Source organism: Cryptotermes secundus, unplaced genomic scaffold, assembly GCF_002891405.2.
Source record: "Cryptotermes secundus unplaced genomic scaffold, Csec_1.0 scaffold333, whole genome shotgun sequence".
Lineage (NCBI taxonomy): Eukaryota > Metazoa > Arthropoda > Insecta > Blattodea > Kalotermitidae > Cryptotermes > Cryptotermes secundus.
Window position 1 is genome coordinate 314992 of NW_019742965.1, and position 16812 is coordinate 331803.

The 16812-nt window shown below is 39.5% G+C and overlaps 2 protein-coding genes across 3 annotated transcripts in view; one reads left to right on the forward strand and one right to left on the reverse strand.

Moving 5' to 3' along the window:
* Positions 1-1762: 1762 nt before the first annotated feature.
* The window catches only part of LOC111873456 (protein lin-37 homolog), a 33276-nt gene continuing 18226 nt past the window's right edge, over positions 1763-16812 (reverse strand). For both annotated transcript variants that reach the window (XM_023868194.2, XM_023868195.2), the window contains exons 3-7: positions 9914-10073; positions 7624-7848; positions 6430-6619; positions 2550-2698; positions 1763-2072 (exon numbers count right to left, since the gene is read on the reverse strand). In XM_023868194.2, the coding sequence (XP_023723962.1) occupies positions 2051-2072; positions 2550-2698; positions 6430-6619; positions 7624-7848; positions 9914-10073 (746 nt within the window). In that variant the 3' untranslated portion in view covers positions 1763-2050. The remainder of the gene's footprint in view (positions 2073-2549; positions 2699-6429; positions 6620-7623; positions 7849-9913; positions 10074-16812) is intronic.
* The window catches only part of LOC111873455 (facilitated trehalose transporter Tret1), a 30930-nt gene continuing 28932 nt past the window's right edge, over positions 14815-16812 (forward strand). Inside the window, exon 1 of the mRNA XM_023868192.2 lies at positions 14815-15065. Within this exon, the coding sequence (XP_023723960.1) occupies positions 15050-15065 (16 nt within the window). The 5' untranslated portion in view covers positions 14815-15049. The remainder of the gene's footprint in view (positions 15066-16812) is intronic.

The window sequence follows — 16812 nt, forward strand, 5'->3', positions numbered from 1 at the left end:
CCATTGCGTTTGAAAATGGGAATGAAACTGCCCCTGTGTGACCACAACACTTCTTGTTTCATTAACCCTTTGACGCGGTAATTTAAATTCCGCGGCTGCGTCTCCTGCGGTAATATATTCAGCCGGCCATTTAAATTTTGCTCGAAAATGATTTATTCATCATTGTTCTTAAATTCTATGAGATAGGAACATGAAACTTTCACTAAAATGATCTTAAAAGGTGGTTTTATAACCTTACCTTATAATATGAGCGCCCTTTATATCTTCAATGGAAGCAGGTTTTTTAGTATTTGAGCAGTGAATGGTACGCCTTGAAGCATGAAACTTTCACTAAAATGATCTTAAAAGATGGTTTTTATAACCTTACCTTATAATATGAGCGCCCTGTATCTCGGTAATGGAGGCAGTTGGTTTAGTAGAAGGAAGGCCTTGAAGCATTCGTATAACCCAACGGTGCCTCACATTCACCATTCTCCGCTCCAATATTGTGTATTTTTTTTGGCCCTTTTTTTTAACCACACATTTGTGCGGCCTTGCCTTCTTACCCGTGAGGGGTATAGTTCAAGGAAATGTCTTTCCGTGACCCGTTTAGTTGCCAGGTCAGCTGTAGTAAATTCAACGTTACGAGTTATCATAACAAGGGGTTGTTGCTATGCCTTTGATATTCCATCCATTTTGGCGGCAGGAGATGTCGTAGGGGTGACCACAGAATTCATGAAGTTATTCTAAGAACTGTCTGGTATCTAGTGAACGAAAGTAGAGCTTAGCTGGCTCAAAAAAATATTTATGGTCATCCCTCGAAACGACCACCAAGGTCAGTACGATAAAATGGCGTCAACTTGAGCGATAATACATGAAGGAATGAGTTCTTTTTCCCTCCCCCACACACATCCGTATCGTCTCAGGGGGTGACCACAGTGTTCTGCCTTAAATTGTGGCGTTTTTCTCAGAACTGGGCCTTTGTACTGTGCGAAATCAATGGATAATGCGAGAATAAATTACTGGACAACCCTATTCTAAGAATTTCAGTTGAGTGTGTCAATGTGGCCAGCTCAGGGTAATATGATATCATATACAACAGTAAACATCACGTCTCTTCTGTTTATATCTTCGAAGCAAAGAAAACACGCCTTCATAAGAGTACAGCTAGAAACCGCTCGCCAGAACCACAGGAACTTTGCTGCAAGACAGGCATATGTAACGATGACTTGGCACAGATAAAGTCGTGTCTTATTTATACTCTGTTCTACTGACAACAGGCCAGCGAAAAATCTAACAATCTACAGCAAAACCATCAATTATTATGGGCGTTATAACATAGGTGTGCAGCTGAACGAAACATACACGTCAAACCCCCCCAGACGATTTAAATCCCTGACGAAACATACACGACGAACCACGGCAACGGGTTAAAGAACACTGTTTTCATGTGTTGTTCTATAGGCAGTCTTCATTTGTCAGCCATCTTGTGTAAACTGACAAATGAGCAGGAACAGCGTGACACTAGTGCGCTTGGGTAGAGTAAGAAGTAATCTCCATGATCTACTGTGTTACCATGTTACAAAACATTGTTCACTGCATGGTTGAATATTTAATGCTAAATCATTTCATGCACCACCTTGTAAGTTAAAAAGAGGACACATCCCAAGTGCAAGGCCATTATACTGGCTTCTTCACTTTCAAAAATGTTAGGTGAATGGAGCAGAAAATGAAATTTTCATGCAGTTCTACTAGTTGTTATGGAGTAAAAATAATGGAATAATTATTCACCACAGATTCTCAATTTTATTCGCTTACTAAGATCACAACTTGTTTTCTCTTATTTTCAATATTACTCAATCATACAATAACAATCCAAACTTCTGCACAATTCAGTTTTAATGTTTTTCACACAATGAAAAATAAAAACAAATCACTGCTATTGCAAAATAATATAAAATATATTACATCACACACTGGAGACAAATGTATTTGATATGCCTCAAACACTTCATTCAATACATTACGTTATGATGTTTCTGCTGCTATGTAGCTTTAGCTGGCTAGTTGCTCATTCATACGCTTTCTGTGCTCTGAAAGAAATAGCGTAACAGTTTAATTATTTTTCTTTGTGTGATGCTGAAATGTAGTCTCTAGTGCTGAAGGAAGAACATGAACTACAGCATTCATGAGCATATTTAGATGTAGAAGGAAGGAAGAGCCATTTTAGAAAACAATAAAATGAGGTGGTGGTAGCGACAGCAGATATTTCCAAAATTTCTCGTTTTCAAATGTTCCATCACAACATCCAGTTTAAAACACTCCACTGTCCAGAGAGACAGCTGCAATTTTTAATGTTCATCGCTGTCAAAAAATTATCAGCTGCCATCATGACATCAGTAGCTTCTTCCTCAGAACATAAAGGTTAATGGACTGATGAAGAACCCAAGTTACACTTTTGGTACAGTACCGAAAAACTGTCACCTGCCACACTGAAGATTGTAGACATTCTTAATGTCATTAGGAAATTTATGGCGCAAAACTTTAATAACAACAACAAAAAAACTGACCTCTTGTAGATTGCTTTCAGAATCTGTCCACTTTCATTATAACGTGCTTCATTTATGTGTGATGCAGCATGCCACTTCTTACGAACAGCAGCCCAATGAAGCAAGTGACTGTGAAGCAGAACCTCTCGGCTTAAATTAGGTTTAGAATCCTGCAGACAGAGTAATTACATTACATAAAATTCCCTGGATCCAAAGTTACTTGAAATGACTGTAGGATGTGGAACATATCATATAAATACAAAAACACATACACATATATATCGATACTGTCAATTTATGCTATTTAAACAACCTTTAAACAGATGAGTCACTTTTCAGACAATAAGTATTTATCAACAGAGTAGAATGAGTGTGTGTTTGAGTATTGTTTCAGTGCTATTTTAAGTCATGCTTTCACATTCATAAGACTTTTGAGATCAGATAGCAGATTATTGAAAATTTTGATCCCAGGAAAATATGTGCTTTACTGAAAGCATGGGAGGTTAGCAGTTTGTTTATGGAGATAGTGCTTGTGTCAACACTGTGTATATCTGCATTGGTCTGAAAATGTTCTTCATTATTTGTAACGAAGTTTACTAATGGAAATATATATCCATGCCTTTAAATAATTTCAAGACATAATAAGGATTCATATTTGAAGAATTAGTTAAAAATTAATTACAATTCAATAGCTGAAGCTTGAGCACTGTACACCTGATGATGGCCTGGTATAAAGGTCGAAACATGTTGTGTTTGTAAAAACAAATATAAACAAATGTTGATGCAGCAGTGTCTTCTTTGTCTCTGAATAGAGAATACTGTTGTGTAGACTGCATACCTTATATACCTTTATATACCTTGTACATAAAAAAAAGTTAAACTTACAGTTTGTATCCTTATTTTTGAAAACAGGTTCTCACATTTTATTTGCTAATAGATGCTGAAAACAAGCGATGGTTTCATTATTTATTTTTCTGACTCTCTTCTTCAAGGGTATTATATTGTTTTTTATAGTATCATTATTTACTGTAAGGAACTGAGCATCATGATCTTAAGAGGCTGCTGACTATAAGAGATGTAGAAGAAGAGTTTAACCTTGTACTATGTATAAAAATATTATCAATGACTGTTCCTGAAAAAGTGCAAGCCAGTCCAGGTGTACCACTATGAAACTCAATTTAGGGATCCACTGGATCTTGTGTACCACATCAGTTATCTCAGTTACTACCTTATTCAGGCACTCCCATGAGGACTAGGGCCTGGGCAATTTCCCCTTTGTGCCAGTTAGGCGATAAAGCCACACTCTGTCGCCCTCATGGTAGCCTGCACAGTTGGCGAATTTGTCATAACGACTTTTCATCTGGTCACTGGCCAGCTTCACGTGTTTGTGGGCATAACTGTGAACGTGGTGTAAAAGGTTCACTCAATCTGCCACATGATCGATTGTGGGTCATTCCTTGTCAGAGGGTTGCCCCATATAGCAAGTCACAGGGAAGTCAGAGTTCTCTCCCAAACACTAGGCTAGCTGGGGTCAAGCCTGTAGTGCTGTGAGTGCATGTTATGTAAGCCAGAAGACAGACGGGTAAGCTTGCACCCCAATACCTCTGGTGTGATGCGATGACCGTCCATAGATGCTCCTCAACCGTTCTGATGTAGCATTCCACCATGCCATCTGATCGCAGGTGCAAGGGCATGGTGCACATCTTGCTCACTTTCAGGTGTTGCAAAACCTCCACTATCAGATGAGACTTGAAGTTATGGCCCTGGTCACTATGTAGCTCCCACAGTACTCTGAAGTAGCAGAAGTTGGTAACTAGTACTTCTGCCAGTCGAAGCTTCCTTATTGGGAATGGCGTAGGCTTCCGGCCACTTTGTAAAATAATCCACATTGATTAGGAGGTATTGGTTTCCTTGGTCATTCCTTGGGAAGGGGCCTGGTACATCAGTGGCTATCCTCTCAAAAGGGGCCCCGACATTGTATTGCTGCATTTAGCCTTGATTCCTGGTTTGGGGGCTGCAAACTGGATGCACAGATGTCACACTGCTGTAACCACAGGTGCACTGGTGGAACTCTTGTCCACAGAGGTATTTATGGAAATGTTCCAGTGTCCTCACTATTGCAAGTAGTTTCCGTTGGGTGATGCAGTAGTTTCTCTTGGGCTTGTTCAGCATCTTACTGTAGTAGGCTATTACTTGCTCCTGTCTGCCCTGTACTTTGGAGAGCATTCCTCCAATCCCAATGTTACTTACACTTGTGTCAACAACAAACCTCTCTCTTGGCTGAAAGTAAGCAAGAATAGGTGCAGCACAGAGAGTGCCTCCTTTAGTGTTTGGAAGGTGGCCTCCACTCTTGGAGTCCACTGGAAGGCTTGCTTCTCCTGCATGGTTTTGGCCGGTGGCTTCACAATGTTGGTGAAACCAGAAATAAACTGTCTGTAACATGTGCATAGGTCCAGGAAGCTTCTAATGTCGTGCTTATTCTTTGGGGTTGGCCATTCCAGCATGGATTTCAGCTTCTCAGGGCCAATGGTTATCCTCTTGGATGACACAATATGCACAAGGTATCATATTTCCTTCTGCAAGAGTTTGCACAATATTTACTGCCATGAGAACCTCAAATTCTGCATCTTAACCTATTATAGGTTAAGTTGTTGGAGTTAAGGATTAAGATACTGGTTGATTCGGTTAGGCAAACTAATAATCACTCAGTGTTGAAGGTATATTTTACAAATACAACACACGGCAGTTGGCTCTGCTACCATTTTTAGGTTATTGTACTTGTATGCTATAATGAATAATATCTAATAAATATGAGACATAACATAATATTGTGTGGTGTAAACACAAGTGATATATATTATAACTTCAGAAAGTTATGGAAAGAAAAAACACGAGTAACACTGTGACAAGTATACTGAAATCTTACAAAGTATACTGAAGCTTGCTCCACACACAGAGCGGAAGAATGTTCAAATTTTTATAAGAATTTAATAAGGCTGTTATTCCTCGGTAATTACTAGTCAGTTCTACTGATGATTTTATAAAATTATGAACACATACAGCATACTTTCTTCCCCTTAATAAAGGAAAGTAGGATAAAAATAAGTTTTATTATTTGCAATGTGATATACAGGGTGTCCCAGGAGGAATGTGCCAAACTTCGGGAGGGTGTTCCTTATGTTAAAGTATGCCGATATAACCCAAAACACCTATGTCCAAAGTTGAACGGTTACGGAGATAATGGCCCGAGAAAAGTGTGGTCTTCTAGCGGGTCCACGGATTATACCTATCAGCTGAGAGGAATTATCTCTGTTTGTCCTTGACTGCCGTGATTCATCCTATCCGTGCTTATGGAGTTGGCTTTATCAGAACGCGCAGTCAGCACGTTACGTCATCGCTTACCATTCATGTGTCATGTACAGTGCTTGGAACTCTTAACGACAACTTTGAGATGGCATGCGAGTTTTTTGTACTTCAATTTTATGGCTTCATGTCACTCACAAGTTAGTTTGATGTTACGTACATTATTAACGTTACAGAATCCACATATTCCTGCCAGTTTTAATATCTATTTTGTAATCAACAAGTGTGTAACCCCGGTCAAAGTTTGACACTTCTCTGGCCATTATCTCCGTAACCGTTCAACTTTGGACATAGGTGTTTTGGGTTATATCGGCATACTTTAACATAAGGAACACCCTCCCGAAGTTTGGCACATTCCTCCTGGGACACCCTGTATTTAGAATAGTCAACTTTGCAACTGTATATTCATATCTGCAATAATAAATAAAATCAGATATACAAACTACAAAGAACTTGTTTAGAAAATGTTATTCTTTGCAAAGCCATGACAAACGAGCAAAAAGTAACCTCATCTGAGAACACTGCCATTCAAACTCACTTGATTGGTACTGTGCTCATCCTTAGGTTGGTGTACAGGAGATGGCACCCGTAATTTCTTTTTTGAATCCCCTGGAAGAGGAACAGGTGGTGGCATTTTGTAGGTATCTCTTACAATTTCTGAATCTGAAGCTGCTCCCTCAGCTCCACTGGGTGCATCTTCCGGTGGAGGTGGAGTTGGTGTGCGTAATCTATAAAAATAATAACAATAATTATAAAAATCACTATGATGACAATGATTATGATTATTATGACAACTATTTGTACCAAGACACTTGGAAGTGGAAGAATGCTATCATCAATTCTCAGAAAGCTTAGGTGATTCACACCCACTACAGTGAGAACATTCTTGGCCTAAACCTAGATGAAAATTTTAATGACATGGATACATAAATATGTGTGGATCCATGCAATGTAACACTCAATGAACTGAGAATTTCAACAGTAACAGAACTCCCATTACAGTAAAAATTCTCGATTTATCTTTCATACCCAAAAAACACCTGCAAGCACAAACACATGATGAGTAAATTTTTTTAATAATTATTAAAGTGTTTAAGCAGAGGACATTGTCAAATGAAACAAACTTTAAACAGAAGTGACAAAATGGTTGCAGCATCAGCTACACTCAAAATATATTAGAGATGATGGATCATTTTCATTGTCTAGAAAGCAAGCTTGTGAACAGAGGAAAAAATACAAGCTGATATAAGAATAATTACAAAATAAAGAGAAAATATAACATAACACAACCGACTCACTGTGATAATCAACATAAAAATATATAACATATTTTGTAAATTTCTAAGAATGGTACAAGTTAGGACTACTTGGTCAGCAAACAGACTGGCTACAGACTCAATGGTCTGAGTTTACAGATATACCAATTACAAATTTGAAGCAATATAACCTAATAACAGATGCATGAAGCAACAGTGAAAACCCCATTTAAGGTCTGTTTTGGGATCAGTGGATTTGTACACTAAACTGATATATGGAAATAAATTATAATTGAGATTACTCATATGACATCACTGACAGTGAACACCATATGAGGATAAACATTAAATTGAGGAACATTAAACGGGGGTTCTGCCATAACGATTCTCTCTACCACACAGCAAATGTACATACATATACACAGAGGTGCTGCCTTCTTTGAGACTACATTTATATTAGGACATGACGTATATACTTTGGTGTGAGGTTGGTGTTACGAGGCTGGTTGGCCATCCACGCCCTGCAGATTGGATAGAGTGGTGTGTCCTCTCTGAACTGGGCTAAATCCACACTTCGGTCAAACAGCTTCATGACATAGGTGTGGTGAAATGCAGTATCATTTATGGCTTCCCTACGACGACGTTTCCTCTGTGGACGTAAATTCCGGATTGCTTGCTGAGATTGAACAACCACAGGTTCACTGTAAATGAAATACAAATGAATTTCTTAACAATGATACATAAATGTATTATGTACTGCTTGGCACACTGATTCTTGAGTTACTCAATTTGAAAATATCTTAAGGCATTTTCTTAGCCGTTTCCTTTATAAACACCCTTTGGCATGATCATTACCAGAAGTGCAATATGAATGAATGCCATATCTCTATGTCCATATGTCTATAACTCATCTTTAAAATTACTCAACTGATTTTATTGAACTTGGTATTAGGATCCTCCACAAAAACTGTCTGCAAAACTTATTTTGATCTATATCTCTCTGAGCAAGTTTATTATATTCTGGAGGTTTCTGGTTTGAGTCCTCGCCAGATCACGGAGTATCCTGAAGGCTTTTGTGATTTCCTTCAGTCCTTCCAGGCAAATTTTGGAGCTATGCCAAATTTCTCCATGACCACTTCCTTTCACATACTTTTCAAGTTATTATTATTCATTTCTTATTCTACCATTTGACTACATATATTTGTAGACTGAGATACTAGCAGCATCATTAAATAAAAATAATACAAAAATTTATTGTATAAGTCCAATATCACTATTATGCATGACATGCAGATCAAACAACATAATTTTTCTCAAAATCATTTTATCATATAAAAAACTGGTAAATAACAAGATACAGATCTTGCCATGATACCTTTCATTTCAAATGTTTCAAATATATTTAACACAAAAAAGAAAAAAATTACAGTCTCTGCAGCATAGTATATGCACTTTGATTAGTTTTGCAGAAAATAAATTAATATATTGTGACATGTTGAGCTATGGATGACGCACCTCTCCCCCCCGCCAGCCGTGATGCGCCGAGTGAGCCGAAGTTAGCCGAGTCCTAGCATCCTGGTCGCTATGCAAAGCGAGTCAACAGCGATGACGTCGCCAAGTGTACCGCGGTTGCTAGGCAGCACGGGTAAACAGGATTGCGAGAGACGACGGTGGTAACAGCGGTTACTACCGCTAGTGTTACTAGCAACACAGCGCCAGGCAACAAGGGTGCTTATTACGTGGCCGTTTTCTGTATTGTCCGATCGAGGCTACATGACGCGCAGCGAAGGCTATTCACAGTTAGTCCTGGAGCTACCTCCGAGTCAGTCCTCGAGCTACCTCCGAGTTAGTTCCGAGTTAGCCAGCAACCAGTCAGTTGTATTCTGGCATTTGGAGTGTAGTATTTGTGATACTGCAGATAGCAGTAGTTCTAAAACTGTAACTTGTGTAATTGTATGAGCGAGTGTGAAATAAAATTCGCTATATCAAACACGGCGTGAAGTTATTTGTCGCGTTATACGCCCAATACGTGACAATATGTAATAAAAACGGTAAAGCTATCCCTTAACAGGCTTGGGGGCCCATAGGATTGTGAAACCTCAAGGCTCTCACATTTTCTAGACAGTCAACTCACAGATGGCAGTGAGATTGTCAGCCTTAAGCGCCTGACACCCTTTACCCTCCCCCCTCCTCCAGGAAGATTCATGGTACTAATTTCTGTTAGAGGCTGAGAGGGTCCCAGGGCCATAGCAGGGCTGAAAGGATTAGGTAAACTGAAAAAATCCAATGACCTTATCGGGAATCAAATTTGCAACCTTCTGGCTTGTAGTATAGTGCCTCAACCAACTACACTACTGCATGCTACCAGTATCTGTAATATGATCATCAGAATCAATAAGGGATACAAAACTGGAAAGGGCGTGGGGGGGTGGGGGGAGCAGTTGGAAAACATGTGTACTCAAAACTGAAGTACATTTTTATATTCTTTTCAAGTTTTGATTTGATATGTTTAATGTGTGGACAGATGTGAATAAGCAATGAGGCTGAGTTAACTCTAAATTTCTTAATTAACCATTATTAACTTTCTTCAGTTTGTAGATGAAATGCCTCCATACTGTACAAGCCAGGAAGACAAGACCATGTTGGAATAAGACTTTTGACAGTTGCGTGTTTACTTAAGCAAATTAAACTTCACTGAGTACAGGAACAGAATATTTTAATATACACAGTTTCAATGACATTAAGAAAAAATATTAAAATACCTACGATTTAACAGACAGTGGTTTCTTAATAGCTGCTTGTTGGTTGAATACATCCGACTGTGATGTGTCATCATGGCTTGACACTGAAGAATCATCACTCTGATCCATAAGTTCTTGTAATGCACCCTTCAAGCGGTCCCGAGCATTCGTCACATCGCCAGTACCTGGGAACAAAATTAAATTTGCATATTCCAAGCAATGCATTTTGTCATACTGTAGCATGTACAGCCAATGCCATGCCATGACTGCAACGGTCATTTCTAGGCAATGGATTGGTAAACATGTTCCTGTGGCAACAAATATGCACGCAAAAATATAGTTACTGTTGGAAACGGTGTTTACTACTTGGTTCATGCAAGTACAGTGAATCACTGTACAAATCATGACATGTAAGTCTTCACCAGCCTGCAGTGTCTTTACTATTCATTGCTTGGTAACATCTCTCAACAATGGATATTCTTCAGCTTCAGTGCTCATGTCATTCCTGTCCAGTGAATATCCCTCAACTGACTGGGGTGCCCCAACTGTTTTCCTTATAACCCCTATGCATGGACCAAGTAGTAAACACCGTTTCCAACAGTAACTCTATTGTTGCATGCATACGCTTTTCAACCAATCACTACAGCTACACATGTGGAACTGAGTACAGTTGGATGTTACACATGTGCCTACAAATTACACACAAATTGTATGTTGAAAGATACCAATATAACAAAAGTGGAAATCTTTGTAGTTTTATTACGTATAAATTGAAACTAATCTTTCACAGATTCAATGCTCAATCTTTTGCCTGTCAATACTTGCTTCTGATAATGACATCAGCAGCTTGTTACATAAGATTATTGTATGGCAGACTTCCGTGAAGGCAAATGTGTAATGCTTCCTGTGTTGCAGCACTTATATCTAAAATTAAATTGTACCAAAACAGTAACATTCACAAATGTTGCAACTCTTACATCTAAAATTAAATTCTTTTATCATAGTAACATTCCTCTGATCTTGTCACAGAACTGCTAAAATACAATCAACCTGTTCTCACATTAAAATTTAAATGTTTGCACTAATACAGAGGATGAGAGGCATGTCATATCATATCAACATCAACATTCATTCCTAGTGGTCTTCTCTTGACTGTCTCTGTGGTCTAGATGTCAGAGTTCCTGGGTTCGATTCCCAGGGCTACCAGATTTTGTGAGAAGTAGTGGGTCTGGAACGGGATCCACTCAGCCTCGTGAGGATAACTGAGGAGTTATTTCAAGGAAATAGCTGCTCCGGTCTAGAAAACTGAGATTAACGGTCATGGGGATCTGTGGACCTCCATCAAGTGCTGAGGTCAAGAATGGTGGAGCTATACCTCCACTCCCCCATATGTCTTAATGGCATATTGCTTAATTACATACTAAGTACAGGGACACCTTTAGCTTCCCCCCCCCCCACTGACTGAGAGGCTATTTGCTTCTCACAACAGGCTATTCTGCATGAAGTCAGACATTCGATTTGAGATTCGTGTAGTGTAAGATTAACACTACTACTGCCCGATATGGACTAAACTGAAATTCGTCAGACAACTTTTACTGCAGAATGGAACACCAAATTTTACTTAGATAAGTGGTGTTGTTTCGGAAATGAAACGTTCAGATAGAAGGACATGGCCTTTCCCTTGTGAGTTCATTTTCTGGACTTCGGACTGGGAACATGTAATATTATAAATGAACGAATACACAACTTGCTGATATGGATGGAACAGGAAGTACTACAGATCCTTATAATCTCAGAAGTTCGCTTCATTGTAATTTTTAACAAATACTATGTTTCGAACGTTATTTGTATTTATGTTCATAACCTATTTAAATGCAGAACTGCATATTCCCAATTGCAAGGGTCCATTAGTTACTTTCACCGAAGAGAGGGTTTAATACAGATTCTGGGACCGCTGTGGCACTGTTAGTTTGCGTTACACAAAAAGTATTCCTACTTTTAATCACAGGGTATTCTTAAGGCCTTTCAAGGGACGAAACCGCATGACCTATCAGGAAGAAATGCTGGTATCGTGCCATTAGCGGATCACTACATTTTGCGTTTATTAATCTACAGTTCCTACAGCCTCTCTATAAGCCTAGAGTTCATAGAATTTAGGGGTCAAGTAGGTGCCACAAGTTATTCAAGAATTACTTGTGTAAATTTATGACTAACATCACGGTGATTAAGATCGTTTGTGACATTCAGTTCAAATTTTAATTTTTTTCTTTCTGCACCCACTCATTACAAATTGTCAGAATTGTAACTGTGTACGAGGAATTCCTAAAATTGCTTTTGTTTCACGAAACATAGATAATGCAATTACTGACAGTGTTATATAATTTCACATAAGGGCATACATATTATTTTCCATATGTTATGAGCATAAGAATCTCAATTTTCGCGAAACGGGGAGTTGACTCGCAAACCAAACTGGGCACACCATCACAGTTTTTTTTTAAACTTCGGCGTACGATACTTCTTCCGTGTACGCCCATTCACACATAACATACATGCGCACAAGTAGCCTAAATGAAACCTTGGCAGTGTGCTAAGAAAATGTAACGATATTTCAATTGTATACATTTCCTACAACCCTACATTACAACGCTACGACTGACACTTGTGAATTCAAAAAGCAAATGGAAAGCACCGCTCCAAACATTTAATCAAAGGCGTTCTTTGTGATTCTGCATGTCTCACTAGTCTGCAATTTCAGTTTTTTGGATATAATTGTACTACTGCATACAAAAATCTATTGCTGCAAAGATATTTACACTGCACAGTCTGAAATTTTTTCCTTGTAGTTAGTTAAATATCCTTCACATGAAAAAGATATATTTCAATATAAAGGCATAGGTCTTAATGACACTTGTATTTTATGTTGCGCTAATTTTAGGCGTTCTTTATACAGTATAAAATGAGCGCCTTATGTGGAGATCATGTCCGTCTGTCCGTCTGTGATCCAGTATCAGCGCCTCAACCAATGGGTACACCTTTTTTTAACGCGTGACATGGGAGATGTTCGCTAAAAATTGATTAATTACAGCCTTCAGTCATACTGATCCAGAGCAAATCCCCTTTAATATAAGGTCATAAATGAACTCTTCCGCACATATGATAAATTGTTAATCATATTTTAGTTAAATTCGAGATAATAAATCTTCGCATAAGGTCACTCGGCCGATATGACTTTTAATTATATTGAAACATCACAAACTCTATGTAAGTTTTGAAGTTTTCACGGCGATGACTATGAAGAAAGTCGTCTTCTGGGATCTGGTGCCGTGTATTCTTTGTTTTAGCCGACGTTTCGGAGGAACGTCGGCTAAAACGAAGAATACACGGCGCCAAAACCCAGAAGACGANAGACGACTTTCTTAATCACAAACTCTACTTTACATAAGGTCATAAATTAATCTTTTCGTGTGTGCCATAAGCCGTTAACCACATTTTGGCGAAATTCGATATGAGAGATGTTTTTTCATAACGTTAATTGACAGTCCTGTCTTTTTAGCTATCTTGACCGACTACGAACCTTACTTCGCGCAGGGCCACAAATGGACTTTTCCATATATCCCATAAACCAGTATGCAGATTATGTTGAAATTAGATACTGTGCATTATTATGCCGATCAAATACGAGTATAAATTTTGCTTGGTTTATCCAACGTGTTTTTGTTCAATTTCTTTATTAAAACCGTCACAACACAACAATATTAAGGTCAGTGCCTAGTTTGCAGTGCCAAACTAGGCACTGACCTTAATATTGTTGTGTTGTGACGGTTTTAATAAAGAAATTGTATATTATAACACAACAGGATGCATGAAATGAAAATTATAGAAGTGTTTTTTGTTCTTCTGAATTGTCGTTTATTAGCAGGCTGCGAAATTTTGAGAACATTACGAAGTATACCTTCTCCAATTTTGTAGCTACACGAGCCCTTTTAAGAAAATTGATATCTCAATTTGAACTTCTAGTGGGAGGACTCTGGCCGATTATAACAAAAATTGAACTCGCCCCGTATATTTTAATACAGACACCCCAAAGCAACGATTCTCAAGTGCGGTCATCAATAGTTTTTACGCGGCCAGCAGCTACTTTCGTAACTAGTAAGGATTGTTGTAATTCTTCCTCAACCGTTAGAAAAACTTGTCTTTGTAGGTATCTCACACGCGGGAACGCGGTAGCGTAGTTGGTCGAGGCACTATGCTACAAGCCGGAAGGTCGCGGGTTCGATTCCCAATGAGGCGGATTTTTTAAATTTACCTAATCCTTCCAGCCGCATTATGGCCCTGGGACTGACTCAGCTTCTAACAGAAATGAGTACCAGGAATCTTCCTGAGGGGTAAGGGGCGGCCGGCGCGTAAGGCTGACAATCTCACCGCCATTTGTGAGCCGATTGTCTAGACGATGTGGCAGCCTCGACGTCACACAACCCTATGGGCCTTCAGGGCTTGTTACAGGGATATCTGTACTTTTTTTCTTTTACTTACGTCATATGAATTCATCGACGCGGGTGATGTGGGTGTGCTACACGGCGGTAGTTTTTCGCCCCCTCTTCTCTGAAAACAAATAGCTCAAGAAATTGTTGGACGAAAATCTTCTTCGGCTCGCACTTCTCTCACGCTCTGCTTTAAAGCTGAAATTAATAACAACCTTCTTTACGGAATCCTTTTTTTTGGGGGGGGGGGTTCAGAACATGTTTGTAACTTTCAAAAGCGGCCACGAGAGAGCTCCAGAACCGCTGCCCCGAAGAAATCATAACGAGCTTCAAATCTACATACACAGTTGAATTCATGGCGTTATTTGAAATCAAACTGTGATTAACAATAGGTTCAACCGCAGTACATAGTGGTGGAGCGCAGAGGTATTTGCGTCACTTCCTCGCGCTATATAAGTGACTGGCTATCCTCCAAGCACATTCGCAGATCATAGCCCTCCGGTCTATCATCATCCACCACCTCCGTCATCAGTATCATCATCGCCAGTGTTCAAAGTACTCCAGTGTACGTACAACTGTTATGCAAAGGGCATGTGCAGTGTTCTTACTGTCGCCAATGAAAGGGGCCAAGACTGCATATAAATTTCAACTATACACCACCATCACAAGAGGATCATATGGAAGTATATCCAGGTCAGTACAGATGGACTGTCTTACGTTGCTAACCTTATATGCACACGCTTTCTCAACGGTATGTATCACATACCATTTTACGAGTGACTAAGAAGGATGTCAAAGAAAATGGTCAGCATATTCCTTGCTTTCATTAGCCTGGAGGAATTAACGGAAATCCATGAATATAGTAATACCAGTACTATGTGTCGGGACATTATCTATCGTACTGTCTTTATCTAAAAACCGTCTTGTTTATTTTTCAAAACAGAACGTTTATGGGACTGGATTCTGTCTCCGTCTTCACGCAAAATCTACTCAGTTGGGCCCAATCGATAGAGTTAGTCCCTATCTCCTGAAGATGGTGACAGAATCTAGTCTCCGAAACGCTGTGTTTTGAAAAATAAACAGGACGGTTTTTATATAAAGAGAAGACGATGGATAATGTCAAAAAATATCATATTTGTTCTAATGTACCATTCTCACAAACTTTTATATCTTATCATGAATATAATACTGTGAGGATTGCTGGTCTTAGGCCGAGGATCGAACCAGGTACTTTCGGAAGATAAATCGTGGGTGCAAACTACTCGACTGTGAAGTTCCGTGATTAGTCTTACGGTACTAAAACTACGCGAATAAAATATTCTATCTCAGATAAACGGTGAAGTAGGCAATCTACAATAGTCGGTCCTACAGACAGATAAACCGCTAGTCACTAACGGGGTCCCAGGTCAGTTATGGGGACGTCAGTTGATCGTGCATTTTCAATAACAACGCCGAGGCGACTTTATATAAAGTCTCACTGACCACTTGTGACGTAAAACGATCGAGACGACAAACACACGTTGAGCCCAAAGAATACAAAAACTTATTTTTTCTGGGTCAAAGTGCTGTCAGCAATCCACATTTATTGGTCCACTAAACATGTTATTCCTGTGTCTAAGCACCACGCCAGGAAGGTTTAAGGCGATGTGGAGATGAAACTCTTAATTGAATCGAGACTCTGGTACTAGAGGGAGTAAGTGGTGAATTTGAAGCTCCGGCTGCTTTATCGTCGGGGAAATAATTCTCGATTCACATTGAATAGGGGGTTGGAGGACCCCAGAGCCTTTAGGAAACGGTGGCGAAGAGAATGTCCAACGCCTGCCTGGAATCAAACCACCGTCTGTCCAGCACCTAGTCAATCATTTAAGAAACTGAAATTGAAGGGTAAAGTTCAAACACAAGGCAAGGTTGCTGTGAGGCACTAACCTGTACACGACAACTTTACCCGCTGTATTTACAGATACCGGTGCAGTTAGTTTCCTGTTATGAACGTCTACTGTAAAGAGTCAACGGTTGAAAATATCGGTTCACAATTGCAAAGGGTCGAGAATGGCGACCACGTCAACGGCGCTCCGATGTGGATCGTCCCATGTAAGCGTATATGAGCTGGCATTATCTGACAACGTAAGAATACAGGCTAAAATTAAATTTCAGACTACGTTTACAATGCAGATAGATACCAAATTCAATAAAAATCTTATCGAGCTGTGTCAGAAACGAAACATGTCGCAAGCCAGACACAGCCTCTCCATAACGAGTTAATTACATGCACTTCGTCCAAGAGATCATATAATAATTCGAGTCACTTTATAGCAGCCCCGACCGCCTCTGTAGTCTAGTCGTCAGAGATCCTGGCTACAGATCCAGAGGTCCGGGTTCGATTCCCGGGGCTATCAGATTTTCTGAGAGGTAGTGGGTCTGGAGCGGGTTCCACTCAACC